The 26,012-nt window shown below is 40.1% G+C and overlaps 1 protein-coding gene across 5 annotated transcripts; it reads right to left on the reverse strand.

Moving 5' to 3' along the window:
• pir (pirin) lies at window positions 1-25,819 on the reverse strand. Of its 5 annotated transcripts, none has more exons than XM_083915008.1 (10): window positions 25,751-25,817; window positions 23,743-23,863; window positions 23,328-23,420; window positions 18,097-18,177; window positions 14,732-14,938; window positions 12,552-12,636; window positions 10,874-10,918; window positions 8,327-8,409; window positions 7,646-7,712; window positions 2,523-2,700 (listed from the first exon to the last, which is right to left on the reverse strand). In XM_083915008.1, the coding sequence occupies exons 2-10, from the start codon at window positions 23,833-23,835 to the stop codon at window positions 2,651-2,653; spliced, it is 804 nt and encodes a 267-aa protein (XP_083771134.1). In that variant the 5' UTR covers window positions 23,836-23,863; window positions 25,751-25,817; the 3' UTR covers window positions 2,523-2,650. The 5 variants fall into 5 exon arrangements, with proteins under 5 accessions (XP_083771131.1, XP_083771134.1, XP_083771133.1 ...); XM_083915007.1 differs by lacking the exon at window positions 2,523-2,700 and adding an exon at window positions 6,179-7,079 and having other exon boundaries at window positions 25,747-25,819; XM_083915006.1 differs by lacking the exon at window positions 2,523-2,700 and adding an exon at window positions 6,179-7,079.
• Window positions 25,820-26,012: the final 193 nt, after the last annotated feature.

Consider the following 26,012-nt stretch of genomic DNA (forward strand, 5'->3'; position numbering starts at 1 on the left):
ATAAGCATGTTAAAAGAAATCAATTAACACGGTCATGTGAGTTAATATAATCTTAATTAGTTAAAGTGATCCACATAAATAGGACTGTAAATAAATTATGAGCCTTTTTTTCTCTACCTCCAAACGCCCTTGGTGAGCAGGTAGTCGTAATATATTTCCGTGGTGGACTTGTGGACTAGTTTGGCCATTTGCACCTGTGAATAAAAGAAGGAACATTTAGAAATAGAAAATATGCATGAATTCAGACACGATGGAGCTCAGAAAGCCTGAAGGAAACTGAACCTCACCAGTTTTAGGTCACTTTGTTTATTCAGTTCATCCTGTATGTGTGAGTAGCTCTTTTATCTTGAACTGGACTCTAATTTCCATCCTCCCACTTTTCCTTTTCCCCAGCACCTGTCATTTCTTTAGAATATTTTCCTCTCAAGATTTCCAGCCATTTCCACGAAAGTATATAATTTGTTTGTCCATGTCACATTTGAGTACAGAGTAAAGCTTCTAAAGAAAGTGTCCGAGGTAATTAAAGCCTCTCTCTGGCATAGCATACCTGCAGGATGCTTGATCAAAACGTTGATTTTTGTGGGCACAGATGGAGGAGTTGAGATGACAGCGTTGGATCCGTCTTGGCTGTAGAGTTGATGCAGGTCTAGGAAGACAGTCACAGCGTTCGACGTCTATCTCACAGTCGGGCATCCATGAACTGAGTGGAAGCTCTGAGCGGGATATTAATAAATAATTTAAGTCACTAAGTACAAGAAATGACTTTCCATCTTGTAAACATAAACAACATCAGTTCCATACTTTGATAATGAACTTACTGTTTATTCCTTTTACTTTATTACGTCAGTAAAAGAGTAGCTGATGTCTTAAATTATCAAATAGTGTGAAATACATTCTCTAGATATGATTTTCCTGCATTTTGCAACACAATATGGAAACTGTTTTTGAACTTACTTACAACGTCCACATGCTAACATGCTATCACAAAGAAAACGCAGACATCCTAATGTTTTAGAATGTTTACCATCTTAGTTTAGCGTGTTTGCATGCTAACCATTGATAATTAGTACTAACCAGACAGTACAAACTGTATGCGATTTGAAGGAGGATGAGGCGATGTTAGCAAAATTACCAAAATGCATGCACCTTGTTAGCCTGCAATCCCACATCCCAATTTCAAAGAGTACACAGAGGGGTTGTTTATAGTTTAATATGACATGTCTAGTCTGCCTGACTCATTGACTCCTGACTTTTAAAATGTGGTCGTTCATGGGGCGTTTTGCTAGTTGCGGGTGAATTGAACAAACTGTGTCCACCCTTGTTAGGAATGAACAAATCGAGTACATTTGAGGCTGATGGGGATGTTTTAAGTTTTACAGGATGAACCCTCAAAAAACTATGGATGTCTGTTCACAATTTTGTACTAATACATCCAACAGTTGTTTAGACACACACACACACACACACACACACCTGGTGTACTGGAAGGGTATGGTATGCATCTGTCAGTTGAACAATCCCAAATAAACCCACTGGCACAAAGTCTCCTGGAGTCCTCTGCCTCTGACAGCTGGTCCATCGGAGAGCAGCTGCCAATGAAACAGATGGATCAGATTCATAAAAACAAATAATAATAACAAATTCAGTGCATAAATAACATGGATGAATGTTTTTGGACTCACCCACTGCTTCTGTGAGGTTGAGCATTACGCCGTATTATGGCAGGCTCCATGCACCTGCACTCTGTATGATTAGCTACTTTTATTAGCACAGGCTCTGGTACAAACTTGAATGGTATAACACTAAGGACCTGAAATAAACACACACACACACACACACGCACACGCACACGCACACGCACGCACGCACGCACGCACGCACACACACACACACACGCACACACACACACACACGCACACGCACACGCACACGCACACACACACACACAGAGGTGTTAGAGTGTTTGACTACTGAGAACTAGTGTTGCTGTTGCACGACTGAAGGAAAGGGAAATCCAATCACTAATCATCTGCCATCTGGGCACTCACAGTTTTATTCACATACACAGTCGTTGTGTTTCTGCAGGTGACGCCCTCTTGATTGCAACAGCCACTGCACCTGTCAGTAGGAAAACAAATTCACATCTGGGTAAAGTGATGTGCATCGAAAAATTAACCACCAGTATCCATCAGCATCTGTTCAACACAACTGAACACAACTGTTCATGTTCGTTGGGGGACAGTGCCCTAGAGGTTGATGTTGAAGTTTTGGATCTTCCATGTTAAACAAACCTGTGGACGGACACACAAGGCGGCTTGAAGAACATTGAGGGATCGGTGCCCAGCTCCTTGGCCACATCGACACACGTTTCCCTTGGCATACACTGAGTCCGCTGCCACTCTTCATCTATGGCTATGTGGGAGACACACAATGTTCAGAACCACATCAACACACATAAACAAACTCACACGTAATATGCATTGTATGTTTTATCCGACCTTTAAGTATCTCCAGGCTGTAAGATTCAGCAGCATAGCGCGTAGAGCGGTGTGAGCCCATTGAAGGTGGAGAAGAGAGGGTCTCCGGCTGCTGCAGTCTCAGACGACACTTCCACAACTTCCAGTCAGGAAAGTCTGCGAGCATCAGCAGCTCATCCAGGCTGGAGGCTGACCGCACCTTCCTCTCCCACTGCTTCATTACCTGCGAGGTCACAGTCAATCATCCTTTTGTTTCACATCAACAGAACAACATTGGGCCTCACGCATGAACGTTTTCTTGTTTTTTTCTTATATTTGTTCTGGCACCAAGCAATAAGAGGAAAATAAGAAAATATGATTTAAGATCCAATCTGTGCATATGAGCGTTTCATGCATAAGGCCCATTGCTTGTTTTCTGTCTCAGTTTCTCAGTCAGTGTGTCAAACTTAAAAACATTATTGAAGGCGTATTGAAATCTTCGATCTTCGATCAAAAGCCAAATAATCCTCTGTGGAAATGTTAATATTTTTAGCCATGCTAGCATCATGACTCTAGTTCTCACTGTTCGTACTGACACCTGCAAAAAGTAGCCTAATGCACTATTCTAACATATATATAACTCATGTAATCATGAGCCAGGATGTGCAGAGCTGCATTCAAGCAGGAAGTCAGGCGATGTAGTATAAAAAGCGACAAAGCCCACATGTGGAGGAAATCAAGGTGGATGGATGGGTCAACACACAGGAATAAGTTAAACTAGTTAAACTTAGATAGTTTAACCAAAGAAAAGGATCTCTTCCTAAACCTAACCGAGTAATTTTGTTTCCGTAACAGGTTCTGCATTGTTTGGGCTTGCACAGGGGCACTGAGTGCTCATGTTGCTGGACATTTGTCAGAAAACAAGAGAAAACTTTTGCATAACTTGTGAGGATACATTGCTCCAGGTCCAATCAGTCGGTCCACCACTTTGGTCCAGACTGAGATATATCAACAACTCTCAGATGGATTGCCATGAAGTCTGGTACAGACATCCGTGGTCCCCAGAGGATACATCCAACAGACTTTAGTTATTCCCTGACTTTTACTCTACTATCAACATTAGGTTGACAAGTGTAGTTTTGGTGGTTTAGATTGTCATTGAAATTTGTATAAATGTAGTTCCTATCTCCTGACTTTAACACACAGGATTCATACACACAGATAAAATAGTGAAAGGGTAAATGCAGTACACTATGTAGTAAATGGAGTGATTTCACACACAGCTTTAATAAATATTTTATTATTTTGAACATTAGCATGTTACGGTAGCATCAAATGTTCACATTTAGCTCAAAACTGTCTTAGATTTGTTAAAAGATATTTAAACAGGATTAGTCTATATGTTGAGATGTTTTCTGTAGCGTGGAGTTACTTGGTGCATAGATCTATGTTTTATAGGCTTTGAGCACTCTACCTAATGTCACATAGTTGTCAGAGCGATTATCAACAGCTGCTGTAGCAAATGTGCGTCTGCTCCGGTCTGTCTTAATGTTCCTCATTCTGAAGTCTCATGACTTCGCTACCAAAGAGTATACATCCACATATACTCAGATGACATGCAGGATAAAACCTCGGGACATCTGACAAATATGGGCCTTTGCCAACAAAACCATGTCCTGCACTTTGAGGGGAGGCAGCAGTGGTGGGAGAAAAGCATAAAACCACCTGTCAACCTTCATGAGAAGGGCAAAGTTCCCCTGATGACATTAAGCAGAACAAAATGGAAGCTGAACAGATTGGTTTCTATAAGATACATTATAAAAAGTCCATTACTGTAGTTAATGTTTGTTTTGTTTTGTCAGAGAAGTTGACATTTGAATAGACTTTAATGGGTGTGATCTCTCTGAGGAGAGGGGTAGGGAGAGGCTCATTTTTGAGATGGGAAAGCCAAAGCTCTACTAATAACAGAGAGACATCCATGATATTGAATATTGCACTTGTCTGTACAGCATTTGCTTTCTCTCCTCTGGACATCTGTAAGGATCTGAGCCCTCTGATGTGTTCAGTGTGTTGCAGAACAGAGGGTGGGGCGGGTTGGCTGGCTGGCTGCTTCCACTTAAACAACAACAGAAAATAGGGAGGTTTCCCCTACGAAATTTCTACCAGGGGATAGACCCACTAATGAGAAACAGAGAGGGAGAGTGCCTGAGACACGGATGAGAGGACGGTAAAGAATGGGGGGAGTTTGAATGGAGAGCTAATGGGAAGACACAAGAATAATGTTGATGAATGAAAATTAAGAGTAAAGTGGTTTAATCATCCCTCTGACGCAGATATCATTATGCTTTTCTTCTTTTAGCCAAATTCACATACACGCGTGATTACTGTCAATTTCAGTGGATAGAACCCGGTGAGCAACTGCACTGGCAGCATTTGATCAGTTATGAGTTTTATGAGTGAATGGGCGAAGAGAAGTGAGGGAAATTAAGCCCTGAGTGCATAAAGAATATAAAAGCAATGCAGTCGAGTAAATCTGCTCTCTGGACATACTGTACTTAGATAATAAATTAAAGTTATTTCTAGTACAAATAGGAATAATTTTGCCGCTATACATCATCTACAATTATGCACTTGAAGACATAAGGCTTCACGCCACACTTACCCTACTTCCTCCCTCTCTGTGCATGCTGTGGCCCACGTTTATCCAGCTCAGCTCCACCACCAGAGTCACCAAGCAGGAGATTCTACACAGAGTCCGTTTTATTTTCATCATTATCCCTTGGCTCACGGTGTCTGAGAAGCACTCAGCAGTATGAACTTCTCTACTTTTCCTCCTGGCAGAAGGCTCTCCCTGCTAGCTGCCTCTCTGACTCAATGTCCCAGACCAGCTGAGTCCCTCAGACCACACACACACACACACACACACACACTCAGTCCTGTCTCAGTGCAGGTATGTGCAACACAAACTCTTGATCTTCCAGCTGCACAATAAAGAGTGTGCGTGTAAGCCAGACGTAACCTGTCACAGCGACCCAGATGCCCACGAGCCAAATGGAGAAGGTTAAAGAGGCTTTAAAACATGCACCTCTTGCTGCAAAAGCTTTGATGCTGAACCTAAGGTGTCCAGTTAAACAACGAGGCTCCTAGAAGTCAGAAGCTGAAAATTGTTGATTTCCTTGAGGAATTTCTATCAGCACAGTCTCTTATGTCAGATCGAAAGCCTATGGGATGTTTCAGCTTAAAGATCTGAACAAAGTCCTCTGTTTCTTCTTTATATTCCCACCTTCTGATAAAAAAAAAAAAAAAAGAAAAGCTGCTGACTTCTGGCTTCCCACAATTTCAGTTGTTACAATATCTGTTAGACTTCCCTTCTGTCAGTCCTTAGTTCTGCAGCTCCTACTGTGGTTTGTCGGCGTAAAAAGGCCCTGAGGTGCAAAAGCAGCCACACAATTCCTTCCTCTATGATGTGGGCTAATTCTGAAGAAGCTATGAAAAGTAAGTATGTGTCTGCCCTTACTGTGTGTCTCTTCCACTGGTCCTGCTGCCTCAAAGCACGCCTTTTTATTTGCTTATGTGTTCCAGTCTTTCTTTTTTAATGTCTGTTTGTCAAGTGATCATGTCCCCTGCCTGCTCAATCCCCTATCAGTGTCTTTTCCTCCGGAGCTGCCAAACCGCACACAGCCAAAGAGCAGTAACATGTGTTTTAAATGTGATCCAGACTTCCGTAACGTGTGAGGGGAAATCAGATGCCAGCACCACCCCTGTCTCACTGACACCCCACCCACTCGTGCATCCAGGCCCATTTGACTCAGGATGTAATCTGCCAGGAAAATACATAATGGTGGGAATAGGAGAACTATATTCAGAATTCCTATGCAAACAACGAACAGCAGCCTGCGCCTCTCTTCTGTCTGCAGATAAGTGATGCTTATAATAACAAGAAACATGCAAAAAGTTTTCTTTAACAATATTTTTATGTGGTCTCCAGACATTTTTTGGCTATTGAGGAAAACTGTTTGCCTTTTGCAGCAGGATAAATGAGGTTAATGTGTTCCAAAAATGTGTGGGATGAAACATCAAAACCTTTGTAAAACCTTCATATTTATGGTTTTAAATTATCTTCATAACAACAATACATACAAGAAAAAAACAGCTCTGCTAATTTGTTATTTCAAGCAGCAGAGGGAAAATGTAATAGCCTAAATTTAACAAGGGGAGTGGAGAGTAGTTAAAAGCAGGTTTTCCCTAAAATCTATATTTTACAAGGGAGAGGAGGTTAAATACTGTGCGAACAATGAGGCATGAAGCACTTGGACATGTAACAAGTTAAAATAGATGATGGAAAGTACTAAATGTGCTGTAAACACGCACAGAACATGTCCTGAGAAAGAAAAAATACCCACTTTTACAAACATTGAGACGCATAACTTGATAAATGTGCTTCTATAGGAGAAATCTACAAGGCTAACATTTTCACCAAGGACAAGAGTGCAACGCGTAGTGTTCACAAAGAGTCTCTGATCGTGGACCTCCAGTTAACAGCCCTTTCAAAGCCATTTCTGCAAGTCTGGTAGTCCCTGATAGCCTCACTGATCTCTTCCTCTGTGGTCATTACAAACGGACCTGAAGGGCACACACAGCAATAGAAAGTATTACATTATTGATTATCAGCTGAGACAATGACAGTTGTTTTCACCTTGTCTGTGTGTGTATGTCATCATGGAAAACTGTGGTCCTGGAGACACCTAATGTGGCAGGAATTACCACAGAGGCAGTTTTGAGTCATTTGTGAGGTGTTTATTTGTCTGTCTGCGGCCAGAATTTGTCACTGTGGTAGCGACAAAATGTTACAGCTGTGTAAATGGACCTGTGCTTATATAGCGCCTTTCTAGTCTTCTGACTATTTAAGGCGCTTCACACTCCTTGGTACATTCACCCATTCAAATAGACATTCACACTGATGGCAGTGGACACCTACTGTACATACCATCTAATTTAGATCTAACCATTCACACATCCATGTACGAACATGAACAATTTGGGTTTCAGTGTTTTGCCCGCTGCTGATGTGATCCCATCACAAGATGGACACCAAGTTCAGTTTGTGACTTCTTAGACACGTCTAAGCATTTATTTTATGCAGTGGCTTGTTGCCAGCTCAAAGGGAATGAATGACATGAATGACGTACCATGTTGTACAACAGGCTCGTTGATTGGTTCTCCAGCGATCAGCACAAAGTGGGAAACTTCAGAGCCCTGCGGAGGAAATAAGAAGCAGTGCTGTCATCTTTTTCTGTGTGTAAAATGACCTTCATTTTTAAATTATGAACCCCCTAACAAAACTAAGTGTGAAGTACAAGATGGACAGACACAAAACAAAAGAAAAACAGGTAATGCTTATCAAACAAAATTAGGTAAAGCCCAAGTCCAACCCTGGAGATCCACCTTTAAAAGAGCAATAACATTTGGTAATAACATTTAAGGGAATTCACAATGGATACCTGAGAAGGCTATGTGGTATCTTTAAAATCTTGGAATAGAAAAAACAAAGGCAAGAACATAATCAGTGAAATAAGTAAGACTTCAAACGGAGGCGGATTGCGTACCGAAGGTTGCGCTGAGATCATAAACTCAGAAAACCAGGAAGATCAAAAATGGCGCGGCGCAGAAGTGTGAAGAGACGCGCCAACGAATGTTGCCAAGAAAAGGAAATGACGGAGGAAGCTCATTGTGGCTTTATGTCCCACAGGGGATGAAGAGTACGTTATGAAGTTATCAAACAAACACATGAATGGCTTGAATTGTCTCCAGCCTTATGGAAACAAGTTTGAAGACCACTGGTCTTGATACAGAGAGCTTAAGTGTCTCACATTGTTTTCAACTTTGACACAGTCTCCATCTCCGAACACCACGGTGTGATGAGGCTCCACCTTCTGCTGCTCCTCGTCTGGACCTTGAAAACAAGACGAGTTCACAGTTTTGTCCTTTGCGCAATGCTAGAACTCTTTAATTTAAACACGTTTTGACGTTTTTTCAGTCTCAGTTAAAATCTGAACCGTCTCCATTATAATCTTTATTGACTTGAGCTGTTTCTGTACCACTGCAGTTTGATAGAACTGCGTTATCGTTCAATGTGATAGTCCCTTGATTTTTTTTAAAATGATAAACGCATGTCTTTATCTTTTCTTTACGATGACGTTAATTCCCATAAGTAATGTGTTAATCCATCACTTCATTTCCCCGAGGCTGAAAACAACTCAAACATATACTGAAGCACAGTCAAGCTCAACTAAGAATGGTAAATGGTAAAAGGACTTGTACTTATATAGCGCCTTTCTAATCTTCTGACTACTCAAGGCGCTTTCACAGTGTTTGTCACATTCACCCATTCACACAGACATTCACACTGATGGCAGTGGACATCTACATGCCATCTAATCTAATCATTCACACCACATTTACACACCCATGCGCAGCACTGGGAGCAATTCGGGGTTCAGTGTCTCGCCCAAGGACACTTCGACATGTGGACCAGGGAGGTGGGGATCGATCCGCCAATCTCTCGAATGGAGGACGATCCACTCTGTCACTGAGCCACAGCCTGAACCATTCATTCCCTCCATTTCATAAAATCCTGAGGCCAACCAACTATAAGATTAATCGTGACCATAAAACATTTAATTCAAACTGGAAAATGGGGAAAAAAAAGGCAAAGGTACAAAAAATCATACTGCAGGATTTGTTAGTGGCAGTTCACTAGCTGTTGGTGGGTTCACAGGTGCGGTAGGCATTAACACTGTAACAGAAATCGCCACCAATCAGAGCTGTCCCTGTTACTGAGTAGTGAAGTACTTCTCCATCTCCATCATGTTTCTCTGAAAACAAGGTCCTGTGGCTTCTACAGTACTGACCATGAGTTTTTCAAGCGCGTTAATCAAACACAGTTTAAATTATAATGACATTTTGACCAGGTAACACTGACCGTGTGGAACTTTACTGCAGTTCATCATTAAACCGGTAACTGTCTCGTCCCTAGACTGCAGATTATTACTGTAACTGTAAAATTGCGTCGGTTGGAAAGTGTTCAGAGATAATGTTTGTTACGATTTCACAATATAAATAAAATTGAACTGAATTCCAATGATGAGTGAAAAGTCGAGTTGGGTGTTAGGATTAATGAGGTCTGTGGTCTTTGATCTATGTTTCATACATTTCTGGAAAAATGGGGATCTATCACTCTCTGAGTAAGAGTGTCTCATTGGGGGAAACCTCAATACAAAACAAAAGGTACAGTACGGTTACAGTCTTGGTGGTCAGTTAAGAGGAAAATTAGATTAAATCTGCTTAGAAATTGGAATTACTGTGTAATCTTTAACACAAACAGAGCTTTATTCCTCATTATGAGAGGAATTGTGAATCATTAGTAATAATTTAAGGTCACCACAGGTCCATGTAGCATAAGAACACAACTGTGAGTTAAATAGAAATGAAGGCACCTGCATGTCTCGGACATTCGGACCCGTTTGCTGCACTTCGTTTACACACTGCGAAACACACAGTACTGATACTTACACTGAGAAAGACCGACACTTCCTCTTGTGATGCATTCATCAAAGCCAGCTGGTCCTGGTTCTGGCCAGACTACACGTAGAGTTGGAGACTCAAGATTCAATAACTTCTTTAATCTTTGCAGCCAATTTCATCCTCTTATGTCATGAAAACATCTGCCAGCAATTACAACCAGTCTGAGAGATCCTGCAGTGTAACCATGGAGATTAATCAAGTCATAATGAAATGTTAAAAAAATTTAAAAAGGGGAATTCTGGCTTTAAAAAAAAGGTTTGAACAAAGGAAGACAGCCTCTTAAAATTAGTCCACTGTCTGAAAGGGTTTGTTTTCATGCGAGGGAAATTCTCCGATCACACGACGTCGTCTTTGCAGGAAATGCAGTATTTCACAGTATAATGTCAAACAGCATCACTGAAACAACTGGGCGTAGTTCTAACATGAGGGTAAAGTGATTGATATGAAGCCAAACTCTGAGATGGTCATATTTTATACACAGTAGCTCGGCCATTTATCTTCCCGGGATGTTGGGTACATTTCAGACTGAACTGGAGTGGTCCGTGAATTGATCAAGTTTTAAAGCGGAACACTTGGTTCTTTTGGCTGAACATAGAAGGGAAGCTACGACTGGACTGAGATCACACGCATATTTGTAACATAGATATGGAAGCAGGAAGAGCAGGGAGGGAAGTGAAGAAGTGATCAAACACACGGAGAAGAATGCACATATCCAACTGTTTCCTCATGAGGCAAATAATCTCTTAATGCTGCAAAGTTCAAATAAACGGTGTAGAGACAGTAGGCCTTTCTTTAGTTTAGTTTAGTAGTTTACATTATCAAGGAAAACTCACCAACATGAATGGATCCTGATAGTGTGTAGATGAATGTAGTCCATCCTGTCAAAAACAGAAAAAAATGATGTATTTGTGTAATAAAGAAGTTCTTTGTCCTTAAAGTAATAATGTAGATGACTTTAATTTAAATAAATGTCTGTTAAGTCTTATCTATTGTCTACGATGCATCACAAATAGGTAAATAAAATAAAATCGCCGATGGGGTTAACAGATCTTATGTTTACGGTCACATTCATACATAATCATGTCCATCCACTTACATTTTCCCTTATTGGAGTCATTTCGTTGGGATTTCTACATTGTCCGTTTTTTCCATTTTTATTCAAATTAAGCTTCTTGTTTTCTTAAAATATGTGTTGGTCGTTCCATTACATACGTTTCTTCTACAATATCCATCCAATTGATGACGAGACATGTCATGACAATAATTGAAACTTTTTAACCAAAACCTTGCAGGTGAGAACAAAGTGGAGGTTTGGTGAACTGTGCGAGGTCACTGAAGGCACAGCGTTGACGGAAATATGCAGTAATATGAGACTGAGGGCGGCTGAATACAGAAGTAACATTTCCTCTGTATACCGTGTTGTTACGCTCTCTTTCCCTCCACCTCTCTCTCTCTTTCTCTGTCCGCCTGTTAATGTAAAATGCTGAGCTGCCGTGCTGCAGCTTTACAAACTTTACGAGGCCAGAGGTGTTTCGTGTTAGTGCTGTAAATGTCTGCTGATGCAAAATCCTAGTGTGAACCTTGTGAATACTAACCTACATAGATCCACCTGAATGGAAGCTGTAAAATGTTTTACTATTAGTGGTGTGCTGAATGATACGCTGTTGCACACATAATTACTGTGGCAACTACGATGTTCGAGAAGCTCTAAATCTTGTGTACAGCAGGCTCGGTAATCACAATTACAGATTAACGATGAATACTTAAATGTAAGCACACGTTGGCACAAGGGTACGTATCACGAAGGCGTCCTGTGGAGTTTTTGGTGAGTAACACTGAATGTGAACTTTGCAAGAAAAAAAGTGCACCTTTAGGTTTGCTAACATTAACCATCTTTAGGCACTACAAGCTGCTGGTCATACCAGACAAAGAGATGCCTTCTGTAGCAGGAACTACCACAGAGGCAGATTTGAGTGTTTTGTCAGGTGTTTATTTGTCTGCGGACAGATAATCTCATAGCAATAGCAACCCAACTGTGCTAGATACAGTCACAAAACTATACAGGTGTGTAGTTGAGATCAAAAAGGAGGTCGAGGTCCACGGTGGGTGTAGTCCGTACAAGGCTGCCAGAAGTAGTGGGGTATGAGAAAGGCACAGCTAGTGTAATACCATCGCTCATTTCTTTTGGGGATTCTTCTGTCGCTTTTTAACCGGAAAACACAAATCTTATAAAAAAAAATATAATAATAACAATTTTCATGTTACGTTCCCAAGAATCACTCATTGTTGTGTTTCCTGCCACAACAGAAACAATATTCAATAAGGTTTGTGGTAAACAGAACACTTTGTAGTTCATGTGGTTCTAGGAACAGAAAGAAACATGAGGAGGGATGAAGGTCAGAGACCAAAGTAACCATGAGATGCTTTTGTGTTAACATTCTTATTCAAGCTCTTTACTAACAAACCATTTACAGGCACACTGTGGTATATTTAGAAATGTTATTCTCCTACCTGCAGGGACTGGCTGCACATGCAGGGCGCCTATCTGCAGTCTGAAGTCCAGGTACAAGGTCGGTGTCCTTGTGTAGACCTTAGACTAACACACACACACACACACACACACACACACACACACACACGCACACGCACGCACACACAGGCGTCAGTGACTGTCATGGTCTTTTGTTACAAGTTCAGAACCATCTGGACTGCTGTTTTTTGCAACAGGGGCATGAACAATAAGTTCAAGGTTCAATATGTAAAAAAGAATACACCCACGTTTTGAGGGGTACATGATTTAAGTATTGCTTTTCCATTAAAAAACATATACTTAGTCTGAACTAATTTTTACAAAAAAATTTAAGAAATTGACAGGTTTGACAATGACTTTCTGTCATGTTCATTTTACATTGTACCAGCCAATAGCGTTGGTCATTGCAGGTTGCCAGGTTTGTCTGTTGTTGGTTGCAACTACTGTAGGCTGGCACTGGGTGAAATGGAGTTTGCCAATCCTGCAGCTGCTTATTTGTCCCAGCAGCTGAGTACAAACCTGAGACGGGCAAAACCAGGGTCAATATATGGCAAGCATTCACTCGATGGACTGAGATAAAAGAGTTCAACGGCATTAAAACACACGCTGAAATGGCTACGTTTCTCCTTGATTGGTAAGCTAACTTTCATGTTTACTTGGCTGTAGCGGTAACTGTCAGTTTAACTACTCTACAATACTTGTTTTTATGGTGCGATTTGCCGGAGGGGACGGGTTCAAACAGACTCCGGTCTCCTGTAGGCTACTAGGTCAGGTCTGACGAACCTGGCAACCTGAGTGGTGGAATTATTTTTTGTTGTTGCGACGATCTTGAGACACTAGATGGCGGTGTTCTACTCATTCTACATATTCAACCGTTAAAGCTGCGATGTTTTGTTGCTTCCCACATAATCTTCTTGTCTGGCTTGACAAAATATAATGCTAATAATCACATGGTTTTTCACAGATACAAACTCAGTCACTAATAACAGACTTAGAAAGTAATAATAAAGCAAGTCTTATTAGTAATTCCGTGGTGTACACTTCTTGTAACAAACAACATTGTGAATTATTCTTTGTGCATTTCTATTTATTTATTTTTATCCTGAGTATATAGATGACCTTAAAGGAACTCTCAGCATTGAGGCTTTGCAAATAGGAAGCATGTGTAAGAAAGTAAGAAATGAAAGCACCTGCATATTAATAGAGTTTTTAGTTCTGGTTTTGAGCAGAAATATTATTGTCATCCGTTAAAATACAAGAAATTTGGTTCACTCACATCGCTCTCATAGTGTTTCCTTTTGGCACCAAACAGCAGAGAGACAACATCAGATATTAGCTGGTGAACAGTGGGGTATTTAGCAGCTATAGTAGTCAGAATTATTCACTCAGGAGACCAAAAACATCGTTAAAGACAGCAAGTGTTTAACCAAAAAGCAAATTAATGTGACTACGTCAGATGCCGTTTCGTTGCTCTGATTGGTTGTAGGCAGTGTAGGCATTTTGGTCAAATTAACTGCAATTTGGTCTGACAATGTCAGGCTTCATAAAAAAGTTTAAACCAGAGTTTAAACCATTATCAATAAAATAAAATAAAACACAACTTATGAGCTTTATCCATAAAGAGAATATACATAAAGGGAGGTGTAACTTTTAGGAGGCTACTTGAGTTCAATGACCTGTGTTAAACCCAGAGGTTTTCATGCTGGACCACAACTTGCCGTGTCTGATGCCGTGCAGTAACTCTGTACACACACACACACACACGCACACATGCACACATGCACACATGCACACATGCACACACGCACTGCAACATAACAAAGTCATCCCTTGCAGGCCAGGACAATCTGCTCCTCATTTGCTGTTTCCTTTTTTCAACCAGACACTCACACTGGTCAAATAGTGTGGTTAACAGGCATTCCCATTTACCGAAACACACCCACCCAAACCCACACACAAACATTGTTTGTCGGTTTTTCTCATTTGCCCCGAGCATCCTTGCTGGATGCCCAATCACCGTGAGATCAACAGCTAGAAGGAAAGTAAACATCATGTTCAGTTTCAAAGCACTCTTCAGTCTGTGGCTTGATTTAATGATGCTGCAGTGACATCACAACCCTGTGAGTGAATTATGAAGACACACGCACACACTCACACGCACCTTTGCTCCTAAAGCTTCTCCAGATATCACCGCGACTATAACTCCTCCCTGGCTGGGCTTGGGGATCTCTGAGCCTTTAAGCTCCTGGTACGCCGGTTCCACCATCTTGTCTCGTCTCGGCAGGTTCACCCACAGCTGTAAGCCCATCACCGGGTCCTCTGACATGGGCATCTCAGCATGGACCACCCCCCGTCCTGCAGTCATCCACTGGTGGACAAGGAGACATATTTCAAATAAACCGAAGACATACACAACTGTCACACATGCACTTATGTGCTGAGGGTGTTAACAGGTGTCACTATTTGCATTTGCATCGCTGAGGCCATAACATCGTGTTTGTATTCGTATTAAAGGTGGAAAGGGTTTAGGGTTTAGCCATGCATGTGGCACCGCACTAAGAATGGCACTGGCAGTCACTGGTCCAACACTTTGCTCCAGATGGAAATAACTGTTTGAGGAATTTTTAATTTTTTCTTTTCCCTGATCCTTTTTTATCATGAATTGTGTATTATGTTATTACCGGTTGTAGCTTATATTTAGTCCAAAATGCTGTGTTGTGTACACTGAAAGGATAAATAAATAAGGAATGAATACAAGTGGCTGCTGACCAGTACTGTTGGGCTTTATCCTTTTTACTGCACGTGTTTGGTCATTTGTAACTTTGTAACAGGTTTTGATTTTCAGACAATATCATTTATGTAAAATGTAAACCTGTTTGATGGCACTCAAATCCACCGAAAGTTAGAAGAACACTTGAAACATAGATATGCACTGCAAAGGAATATCTAGGTGATTAAACTGCATGACATTTTTTTAACCACAGGGTGAAATAAATGTCATGAAACATAGAATAACTATAATAACCTGTTATCCTTTGGAAAAGGTTTGTCAGAATTACACCAAATATTCGATTTTTAGGGTTGATTTTTAGTAAAAACACCAGTTCTAATTCTCAGAAATATATAGATTTGTTTCTTCTGATAGGCTTATGAAAATAATAAAATCATGAATAAATTCTAAAACGCTGAGCTGGTTTGCGTGATTCGAAAAAAACTGGGTGAAATGAAATTCAGTTTCTGCTTCTCTTTTGGTCCAGCTGGAAATTTCCACTCTCAAGCTTTGCTTTAATGCAGCTGGCAGCTGATTATTCATCAGTGACATTTCATCATGCAGTTTGGTTTATTTTACTGCTGTGTGCGGAGTTTTTACTGTCAGTGATTTACTGGATAATAAAACTCGCAGAATACAACAGACAATAAAGCCAAAAACAGAGACAGCACTTAATAAATAAGCAGTGAAACTTCTAGTTTGTGTACATTGTGTATGAAACAGTGTATTGATGTAAAAAAATGTAGGGAGTCGGATTAGTTTCTTTTCTAAAATGGATATATACATATGTTGAATTAATTCAAATATTAATTGAGAACTTTCTTGAACATTTTCTCTGTTGGCGAGCTGTTTTCACTGCTTCTTTTACTGCTTTAATCCCTGAAGGACAGGCAGGCGGCTGTTTGAGCATCTGCAGCTCCAACGTGACGTCCGAGCCTCCAGAGAGTGCACATGGTGAGTTAGAGCAAATTCAGCTGAACTGACTGAACCTCTGCTGCAGATTGAAGCTGAGTCAGCAGCCTGTATGTGTTTGTGTGTGTGTGTGTATGTGTTTGTGTGTGTGTGTGTGTGTGTGTGTGTGTGTGTGTGTGTGTGTGTGTGTGTGTGTGTGTGTGTGTGTGTGTGTGTGTGTGTGTGTGTGTGTGTGTGTGTGTGTGTGTGTGTTTGTGTGTGTGTGTAACTTTACTACTTTAAAAACACAGGAAACAACCCAGAGGGCATGATATCCAATTAGTTTGAGTGCACAACGTTATAATGCATATGTAATGAGTTTGTGGGGATTTGTATGCCATTAGACTTAAGTCTGGCTCTGCTCTTGTAGTTTCATTCACGGTTATAACAAGCGGGCTGAATGCTTCAGGTCAATGAGAACATTTACTATGAAGAGGATTAGAGTGATAATGATCACACTGTTACTTGAACGTTGTGTTTCTAATCACTCAAAGAACAGAACGTCTTCATTTGTATATTCAGCTGTTTTTTTAGTGGCTTCATTAAAGGAGAAAATTGAAAGAAAGTTGAAGAGGCACGCACATCCAAAAAGATAAGTACTGGGTGTCGGACAAAAAAAAAAAAGTTATAGAGAAGTCTGACATTTTGGGAAATGCATTTGTTTGCTTTCATCATGCCACTCTCATGTTTGTGCAGTAAATAGAGGGCTGCAGGAATAGTGACAGGTACTTTTGTAGGCCGACCCGGAAGTTAGCATCGCCCTGGTTCCCTGTTGGCAAACAAAAGTTTATGATACTTACACATTTTGTTCAGCAAGATCGTTTTCACAAATGAACACACCACTTTTACTGTGTGATTTTTTAAAAGCGTAAACGCAACCATAGTAACAAGCTAACGTTGGGCTAAGAAACTACCCCACCAGCTTCCAACCGATTAAGCTCGTATGCCATTTGTAGCCTCATTTAGCCACTTGTTAGCAACGTGCAAGTTTGAAAATTGGCGAGTGGGTTATTTGCTGATGTATTTTATGCCTGAGCACAAAACTTAATTCAAATCTCTTAAGCCTGTGTTAAGCCACAGGTCTTGTTATAAAAACTCATTGACTTGATGAGTGAACTGGAAGTGCAAAAATGCAAACTCATTTCTGGATTTTAGGGTTTCTGCAGCCGGTTAGCTTAGCATAAACACTGTAAACAGGGGGAAACATCTAGCTCAATAGTTAATATTGGTTTAACATGGTTTACTAGGGCAGACTTTTTCTTGGCCATGAACAGTCAACTTCCATGAGTCTTGTCACAGTGGGGTTGCTAGGTAACCAGCAAGGTTACGTAGCAGGTTAGTCTAGCTTAGTATCCTACTGCTCTGTTGAAAAGGTAAATAACCCCATATAAAATGGCAAACTATCATTTTTCCACATCAGTTTTTGCAGAAATTAAACAACCTTTAGCTTTAGAGGTGCAGGTGGGCAGATTTTGTCAGGCTAGCCATTTCCTCGTTTCCAGTCTTTGTGCTAAACTAAGCTTACAGTCTGTAACGTATTGACTGTATCGATCTTTTTAAAGATGTAAACATAAACCTTCTAAATGTGTCCTATTTCCATGTGAATGACATAAACTGACAGGAAGTGAACAAGGACCGAGGCTGTTGCCTAGCAATGGAATTCCGTTGAAAAGGTCTATGAGTATGAGAGTGGTAACAATCTTTTCATCCAACTTTTAGCAAGAAAGCAAATGAGCATCATTCCCAGAAAGTTGAACTATTCCATTAAAGATAAAATGAATAATAAATATGAAGTTATTTAGTACTTGCAGATCCCCAGCTTTCAGTTGTCCTTTATGGCCACAGAAGTCTTCATGGGCTGTGACCCCCTCTAAAACATATGTAACCTGTTTGAGAAACAAACACACATGCAGCATAAAGAGCCTCAAATTTTCCGGGAATCTTTTCAGCCTATTTTATTATCACTTATTATTATAATTATAGCTCATTCTTTTTAGCTTAATTGACATAAAGTGATGAATTGTCTAAGTTTTTGGTGAACTATAATGTTCCAGGTTTCATTAACCCAAGAGCTTATTAACAAGCTCTCCTTTGACACTAAAAGCACGTGTGTGCTCGTTTGACCGCCCCAGTGGTCAGACTGGACAGGAAGAGATGTGCTGAGTGATGGGTCACGGGTTCAAAGGTGAACATCTGTGTAAGGGAGAAAAGCTTAGGCCCCTGCAGTGAGCTGCCTGTGATCTGTCTCCGCAGCTGTGTGATTTCAAAAGTCATGCGAGTGTGAGAAAACACACCTGCTGAAAGGCATGCTGGGAGTGTAGCCTGGGCCTGTCCGCCTGCACCGTGAGATTTAGGTTGCATGTGCCAACTCAAATACACTTAGGAAGAGGAACGTCTGGCAATCTAAGGACACTATTCAGATTTCCTGAACGTTTGAAGCCACATTTCCTCCATTCATCATTGTGGTGGAAGTATTACTGCTAAATTCAAATAAAGGATTACTGCTTTACAAATAAAGTTTGATTTTAGAGTCAAACCAATATTTAAAAAACAGGTAAAAGGACGATATGACAATATATTATGTAAAAATAAATACATACATTTTTTACTATATGTCTATCATTTCTATTGCAACGTCAAAAAAGCAGCAGCCAAACTGCATTACGGTCATGTTTACAGCATTTGCACCACCGCTTTAAGTTCTGATCCATGCATTCTTAATAAAAATGAAAAGATACTCAGTACTTTAATTTGTCAAATATTTCATTTACACAGAGAAAACATGCTTTATTGTGATATCTATTGTTTTTGAGATGTGAAATGAGCCATAACTGTTCAGGATAAAAGATTCTGGCCATATCACCCAGGCCTAAGTCATTTATTTATGAAGCTATTTCAAACCCAAGCTGACCACTAAGGGCGCAATCACACTGTCCATCCGTACCGTGCCCCGTGCTTTAGGGTACTTGTCCCACCCTTCTCTCTCCCCCCGCAGCCCAGGCCCATTTGTACTCACACTACCTGGGCCTCTGAGCGAATGCTTCTTGCCCTTCCTATACGTCATCACGCCGTAACACGTCACACGCATTGATCAACGTCATTGTGATGCGTCACTTTGTTTACAGTAGCGCACAGTCTTTTGGCCACATAATGGAAAGCAGCGCAGAAAACATGGTAACGTTTTTGGCTTTGTGGTTTTTCTGACCAAATCTGCAGTAAACACACCTCACACCAACGTGAATGTTTAGCCGCCATTGTTTTAAATGTCCACGCATGGTCCGTCCTTTTTTTTTCTATGTCCGATGCGCACATTAAATGACGTCAGGTACGGTACGGTTGCACTCACACTGGTCAAACGAACTAGACTTTAGCCGTGAAACGGGCTTCGGCACGGTACGAGTGGACAGTGTGAGTACGCCCTAAGTGGCTCACAGACAGACTAACAGAGTTGAGGCCACATCACTTTATATTTTCCATTCCTTGGGGCCTGAAAGTAAAAGTTATTTAATCAGACATTCTCCCACTTAAATCAGACGGACAGCAGAACCCGGTAAAGTGCAGGAAAAAATGAAACTCACCACTTTTGTATAAATGAGGGTGAAACCTTTCTGTGACTGTTCACTTTCCAAACCATGTTCAGATGTAACTTACTATTTCTAAGAGCAGGAATAATTGATTTGGCCACAAAGGCAGAAGAAAATTGAGCAAACGCAGAGCAATATTAATTCGTGGTGGTGTTTGGGTCCATCTGATGAATGTACGCTCATTAGAGCAATCCTTAGATTGCATTGTTAGTAAAAAAAGAAAAGAGTATTAATGCAATTTTAAAGTAAAAGTGATCCAAAGAAATCCGTTACAACCAGCTTTTAACCATGAATATTGAAATAGTATTATATTTTTGGTGTATAAATGGTGTGATGGTACAATCCTATCTCACTAAAACCCAAAATGATTATTGAACAGATAAACAGCCTCAAAAACAAATGTGATAAAACATCAAGTAACAAATAAAGATAAAAAAAATTAAATAAAATTAAAAAATCACATTTAGAAGCTGAGACCAGAAAACCAGTCAACTGACAAGTTGTTTCACTGATCAATCTTGTGTTCAGATACGCCTTATTCACACTACACGACATTAGTCCTGATTTTCTATTTGCCAACAGGCGCCAGTGTCATGGTTATAATGAGAATGACAACAAAAAGAGTTAAAATGTTCAAATGAATGATTGCTCATCAGTTCTGTGTTCAACTGCTTTTGCCTCTCAGGTATAGTAAACAACGAGTTTTGACCTGAGGTGTAAACGCAGCAAAACATATGTGTTTTTAAATGAAAACGTAGTAGTGTTTTTTTCCGTTTTTGTGAAGCTGTGTGCAAAGAACTTGATACCCCTCACTTTCCTTTTTCTTCTTAGTTTTATTGCACCAACAACGGTGGATGAAGCGCTTGTGTCTAGAGGATCCTGTCTCACATGTGATATGACGCCCTGTCCCAGGTCACTTCTCGCGTGTGTTTTCATGACAAAATGTAGTTTGCAGAGAAGACATACTCATCAGGGATTCATAGGCTTAGTCTGCCAGGGGATAATACTTTTCCTGATACTCTGAGCTTCTCTCCTCTCCGTCTGTATCATTCATGTCTCATCAATGCACGTTACTAATTCAACTTCTTCCCCGGAGTTGTTTGTGCTTTGTCGTCTCGCAGGTCTCTGCTGGTCGTGGTGGTGCCTGCTGCCGTGGTCCTGCATGACGCTTCCTGCTACTATCATAATCTATAACCTTAGCTGTGCTTGTTTCTACTATTCTGCTGAATTAACTGCCATAACATATAAGTCATATTCACATTACTATAGATATTATTATAGTTACTGGAAGTGTGTCTGTCTCTGTCTTTGTGTCTCTCTTTCTCTCTCCTTTTCTTCCTCCCCAACCCGTCAAGACAGATGTCCGTCCTCCACAGAGCTTGGTCTGTCCGACGTTAAAGGGAAGGTTTTCGTTGCCACCGTACTCTACGGGGGAATTGTAGGGTCTATGTATATCATAAATAAGTCATAGAGTGTGGTCTATACCTAGTCTGTTAAGTGTCCTGAGATAAGTTTTGTTATGATTTGGCACTATAAATAAAATTGAATTGAATTGAATCCTGGTGAAGGATCACGTCGTGTGTGACTCCCTGTCACTGGTCAGTCATGTAGAAAATGACTTCAAGAAGATTACAAGACAACAAGTCCTGTATAGTGTGAACGTTACAGCGACATGACGACTTTCTACATCTTGTTGTGTGAAAGGAGCCTTTCAATCCTCTGTCAATTAAATGATCGATTACTCCTTTTTAACATGACTCTAAAGTCAAACATGGAATAAATAAAGCAAATAAAGGACAAATACAGAGAAGGAAAGGTAAGGAAATAGAGACAGAAGGGAAGCTGTGAGTTCTGAGCTGAACGAGTGAGTTGTAAATGTGTAATCAAACACTGAAGCTGTGTCTGCTTTATTCAAATTTCCATTAGTTTATGTGGAATAAAGTCTGCAAAACACTAAAAAAGCAAAGATTCATTTTTGTAATATGGGTTTGTTACTGGTGCCACATTAATGTGATCCCATTGTTTGGTCTTGCACACATGTCAGTATGTCAGTGACTTTGGTGGAGACCGAATACTTTCATTTCAAATACCAAGAAAAATAAGAAACCACAAAACCAAAAACATGGTTCCAAAAACACATCAGAAGGTTCGACAATGCCTTTCTTTCAAAAAAGGGGATTTTTTTCTGGTAAACTGTCATGATTAGATTTAAAGAAATATGAAAAAAACTCAACATGACTAGCACATATTATATGTCCGATATCACTGGCTCTATTTCTGTATGTTTTATTTTTATTTTAAATCTATAAACCTAAATCAACATTTGTAGAAGGCAAAGTGGTGCTGAAGCTTTCTGGACGCTGTCCTGCTGTCGCCATCTTGTGATCAACGTAGGAAGTTCACCCTAAAGTGAAACCGGTTGCTCCTGTGCTTCTGTTGTTATGATCCTTTTTTCAGTGTTTGGTTTAAAGCAGTTGTACCAGTTCAGCACTGTTGTGTTGTTCTGAGGTATTAGGAGGTGGCGCTACTATAATTAGATGTTTCTCTGTGACGTGTGATATCCTGAGCTGAGTTTGGAGGTTTTAAGTTGAAAGCATTCAGATTGTGTTGCTTGGTACTGAGATTCAAATATTCTGCTGTTTTACCCGCTAATGAGCTCAGATAAAGGATTGTATTTTCCAAAGAATATTATAAAAAGGTTGTTTTTATTATCGATGATTCTGCAGATTATTGCTGTATTAGGTGTCATAAAAAGTGGAAAATACTCATCAATATTTTGAGAGGGGATGTCATTAAATCGTTTGTATTGTCCGATACGAAAAGCAGCACATTTCCACGGATGAGAAGCTGGAACTGGTAAATATTAAGTGTTTTGTGCTTTAATCGAGGGGTTTCAAATCTGTACAGCATACGACAGCCTCAGTCCTTAGTCCCTCGATTCAGAAAAGGATAAATTCAGACACAACCAAACAACACTTTAGCAGGAAAAATGGATGGAAAACTTTTAAATGGCAATCAATGAAATGGTTTAATATGTAACATTATATAACATGTACGCATTAAAATGCCTACGACAAATTGCTCCAGCTGAAATTATATATTTTTTGGTTTACAGTCTTTTAAATTTATCTTGTAAATCTCTCTATTGTCCAAATGTTGGTGTGGTATTTTGAGAAGAAAATGATCAGAATAAGATGATTTATATACCTTTACCTCTGATGATCTGTACGTTACATGACTAATCAGTGGACTATATTTAAAGACGGAAGGCAGCATGGCTGTAATTGTTTGGTGAGATTAAAAAAAAGGAAAATTTGATACATATAGACAAGCAATTTACATCTGCTGAAGAGGCCCCAGATTTGACATTTAACTTTCTACAGCTTATCTGAATGTTTGCTGCTACACTACATAGTTTGTAAAAGCCTAAAATTAAAGTCAAATATTCTTACCGTCTCAAATCCTCTGTGAGGATGGTCTGGAAAACCTGCCGGCTTGCTCAGTCTGAACTCATCCAGCATCAAAAAAGGGTCCAAGTTTCTCAGCTGGAAATTAAACGTGTACAGTCTTGCATGAAATAGAACGATGGCTGGGAAGTTGAATTTTTAGCAGAAGGTTTGATAAACAAGTCAATTGTATTTATAAAGCAGAATATCATGAATAAAATCACAAATTTGCCTCAGATTTACAATCTGTACAGCAGTCGACGCCCTCTGAACTTTGACCCTGGTTTGTGAAAAGGAAGAACTCCCCAAAGACCTTTTAACAGATGGAGGAAACCTCAGGAAGAACAACTGAGTAAAGACAGACGTGTGTACAGAATAAGAAAAAACAGACATACGTAATAAAATAAGTTGAGAAACTTACCTCTTTTCTGCCGATGCTCCTGCGGACACGAGCACCGACTCCCTCCAACTGTTCCACACTCAAAACAGTCCGGTCCACTCTCCTAACATTCATTGTGCCGGAAAAGGATGAACTATACTCACTGCAAAAACATGAAATATACCTTAGCGTTCATTAACAAAATATAGTATATAAGGCGTTTATGGACACAATAAAATGTTTTATTTTGACGCAACATGTCCACGTTTTTTTTTCATGTGCACAAGCAAATGAAAAAAACAGTTAAATGTCTTTAAAACATCTTGAAATGTCACGGAAATGTCATGGAATAGGTTTTGATGTTGCATTTGACACGTTTATGATACAGAGCAGAATCAACACAGCAACCATGATCCAACCACGGGTCATAAATAGTCTTTATTCAGCTATTTAGAACTGTTACAGGCCAAAATCTTCTATTACGATATAGATCATTTCATATCTTGGTAACGATATACATAACTATACAGCATGTTCTCTGGTAATTCAATAAACTCATAAATAGTGTATATGAAATACCTATATGGTTAAGCTAATGCCAATATCATGTTGTTGTCTTTTGTTTGTTTTTGCATCTAATATATGAAATATATAAATGAAACACAAATTTGCTGAACTTAATTTATGATCTTTTTGGAGGCATTACCTCTGTTTAGTTGTAGGCTGTAAATCGCAGCATAGTTTGGAAAACGCAACGTAAAAATGCAATTTTCCAAATGTCCTGTTGTCGTGTGGACGGCCACTAAAAGGCTTCACAGTTACACTTGCTTACTGTCCCGCAACCATCCTTAATGACAAATCAGATACATGTTTTACTTGTGTTTTACTTGGGGCTGCGGATGTTTTACAACAGCCACGCTGACAAGGCTGCCTGCAGATGTGTCTGTAGCTTTTTTGTTATCGGCCTTGTGTCTGATTCAATTTTCTCCATAAATCGCCTTAATAGTCTCGACCGATTAATGAAAAATATTAAGTATTTTCTAATTTTATTAGGAACTTTAGTGCAAATTATATTCAAAATATTTCACATAAGGTTTTCTGAAAAACCTGAGTTAGTATGTGCGTGTTATCACTTAAGATGACGTAATTGTGTATTACAATATCTCGATGTATGATGTCATATCGAATCATCGCCCAGCCGTAGTTAGTTACAGTATTATAATGTGCTTCATATGTCACATTAAATGTAAATCTATGCATCCACTTCCTCACTCACTTACTCTACAGTTTCCCAGCATGCAGTGGGTGAAAGGCAGGGAAGCACGCACCCAGTTATATTAAACTTCTGAGTTTTTTTCTCTTTATAATTTCTAAAACATTTCAAATTATAGTATACGTTGTTGGCCACAGGGCAAAATCGTACCATCTTCATTGTTCAAACTGTTTCAGCTATTTCTTTAAAAAGTATCTTGTAAAAAAAAAAAATTGAATTGAATCCCTGAATTGAATTCTGCAAACTAAGTAGCATGACATGGCAAAATAACCGGAAAGGTGACGCAATCACAGGGGATTCCCGGTTTTAAAATAATCTTCCAGGCAATGTGGAGGCTCACTGCGACGATCAGCTGAGCGGATCAGCTGCTCGTCATCTGATCTGAGAGCTGCTGCTGATGATGATGATGATGATGATGATGATCATGGTGATGATGATGATGATGATGGCTTCTCTCACAACTTTCCCTAAATTCATTTCAGAGATATTTCCTTAAAATGTCATTACACCATCTCTGCCCTGGGGATTCCCCGCCCTGTGTGCACGAATCCATCTCTTGGTCTGCTTCTTCCTCATAATGTCGAAGCTTTGTTTCATTTGTTTAATTAAGATGTAATTTGCTGCGACGCTCCTGCACGGTGCTAATTTATTCACTGCATATTTTTATTGTAGCCGCATAAAAGTCACCTGGCACGAATCCACTGTCACGAATAACACCTTGATCATGTTTTAACATCCCTCTAACCCTGAATGACTGTGTAAAACACACTCACCCACCTGGAAGTTAGGAAAAGTGAATGAGCATCGGCTTGTTGTTGTGGCTGCAGCCTTCCTCACCTTCTCAGGACAACAAGGAAGTCAGTCAGGGGGGCGGGGCTAAAAGGATTTCCACCGTGCGAAGCAAAGGCAGAGAAGCTGGATATAATGGAGCATCAAATGTTTCAAACAGACAAAAGTTCAAATGGGACCACAGTGAGTGACCTCACAATGTGCACAGGGCTGAAGCTCCCACTCAATTTGACTCCTGCAGCCCAGGGTC

The sequence above is a fragment of the Echiichthys vipera genome, assembly GCF_963691815.1.
Source record: "Echiichthys vipera genome assembly, chromosome: 1".
Classification (NCBI taxonomy): Eukaryota; Metazoa; Chordata; class Actinopteri; order Perciformes; family Trachinidae; genus Echiichthys; species Echiichthys vipera.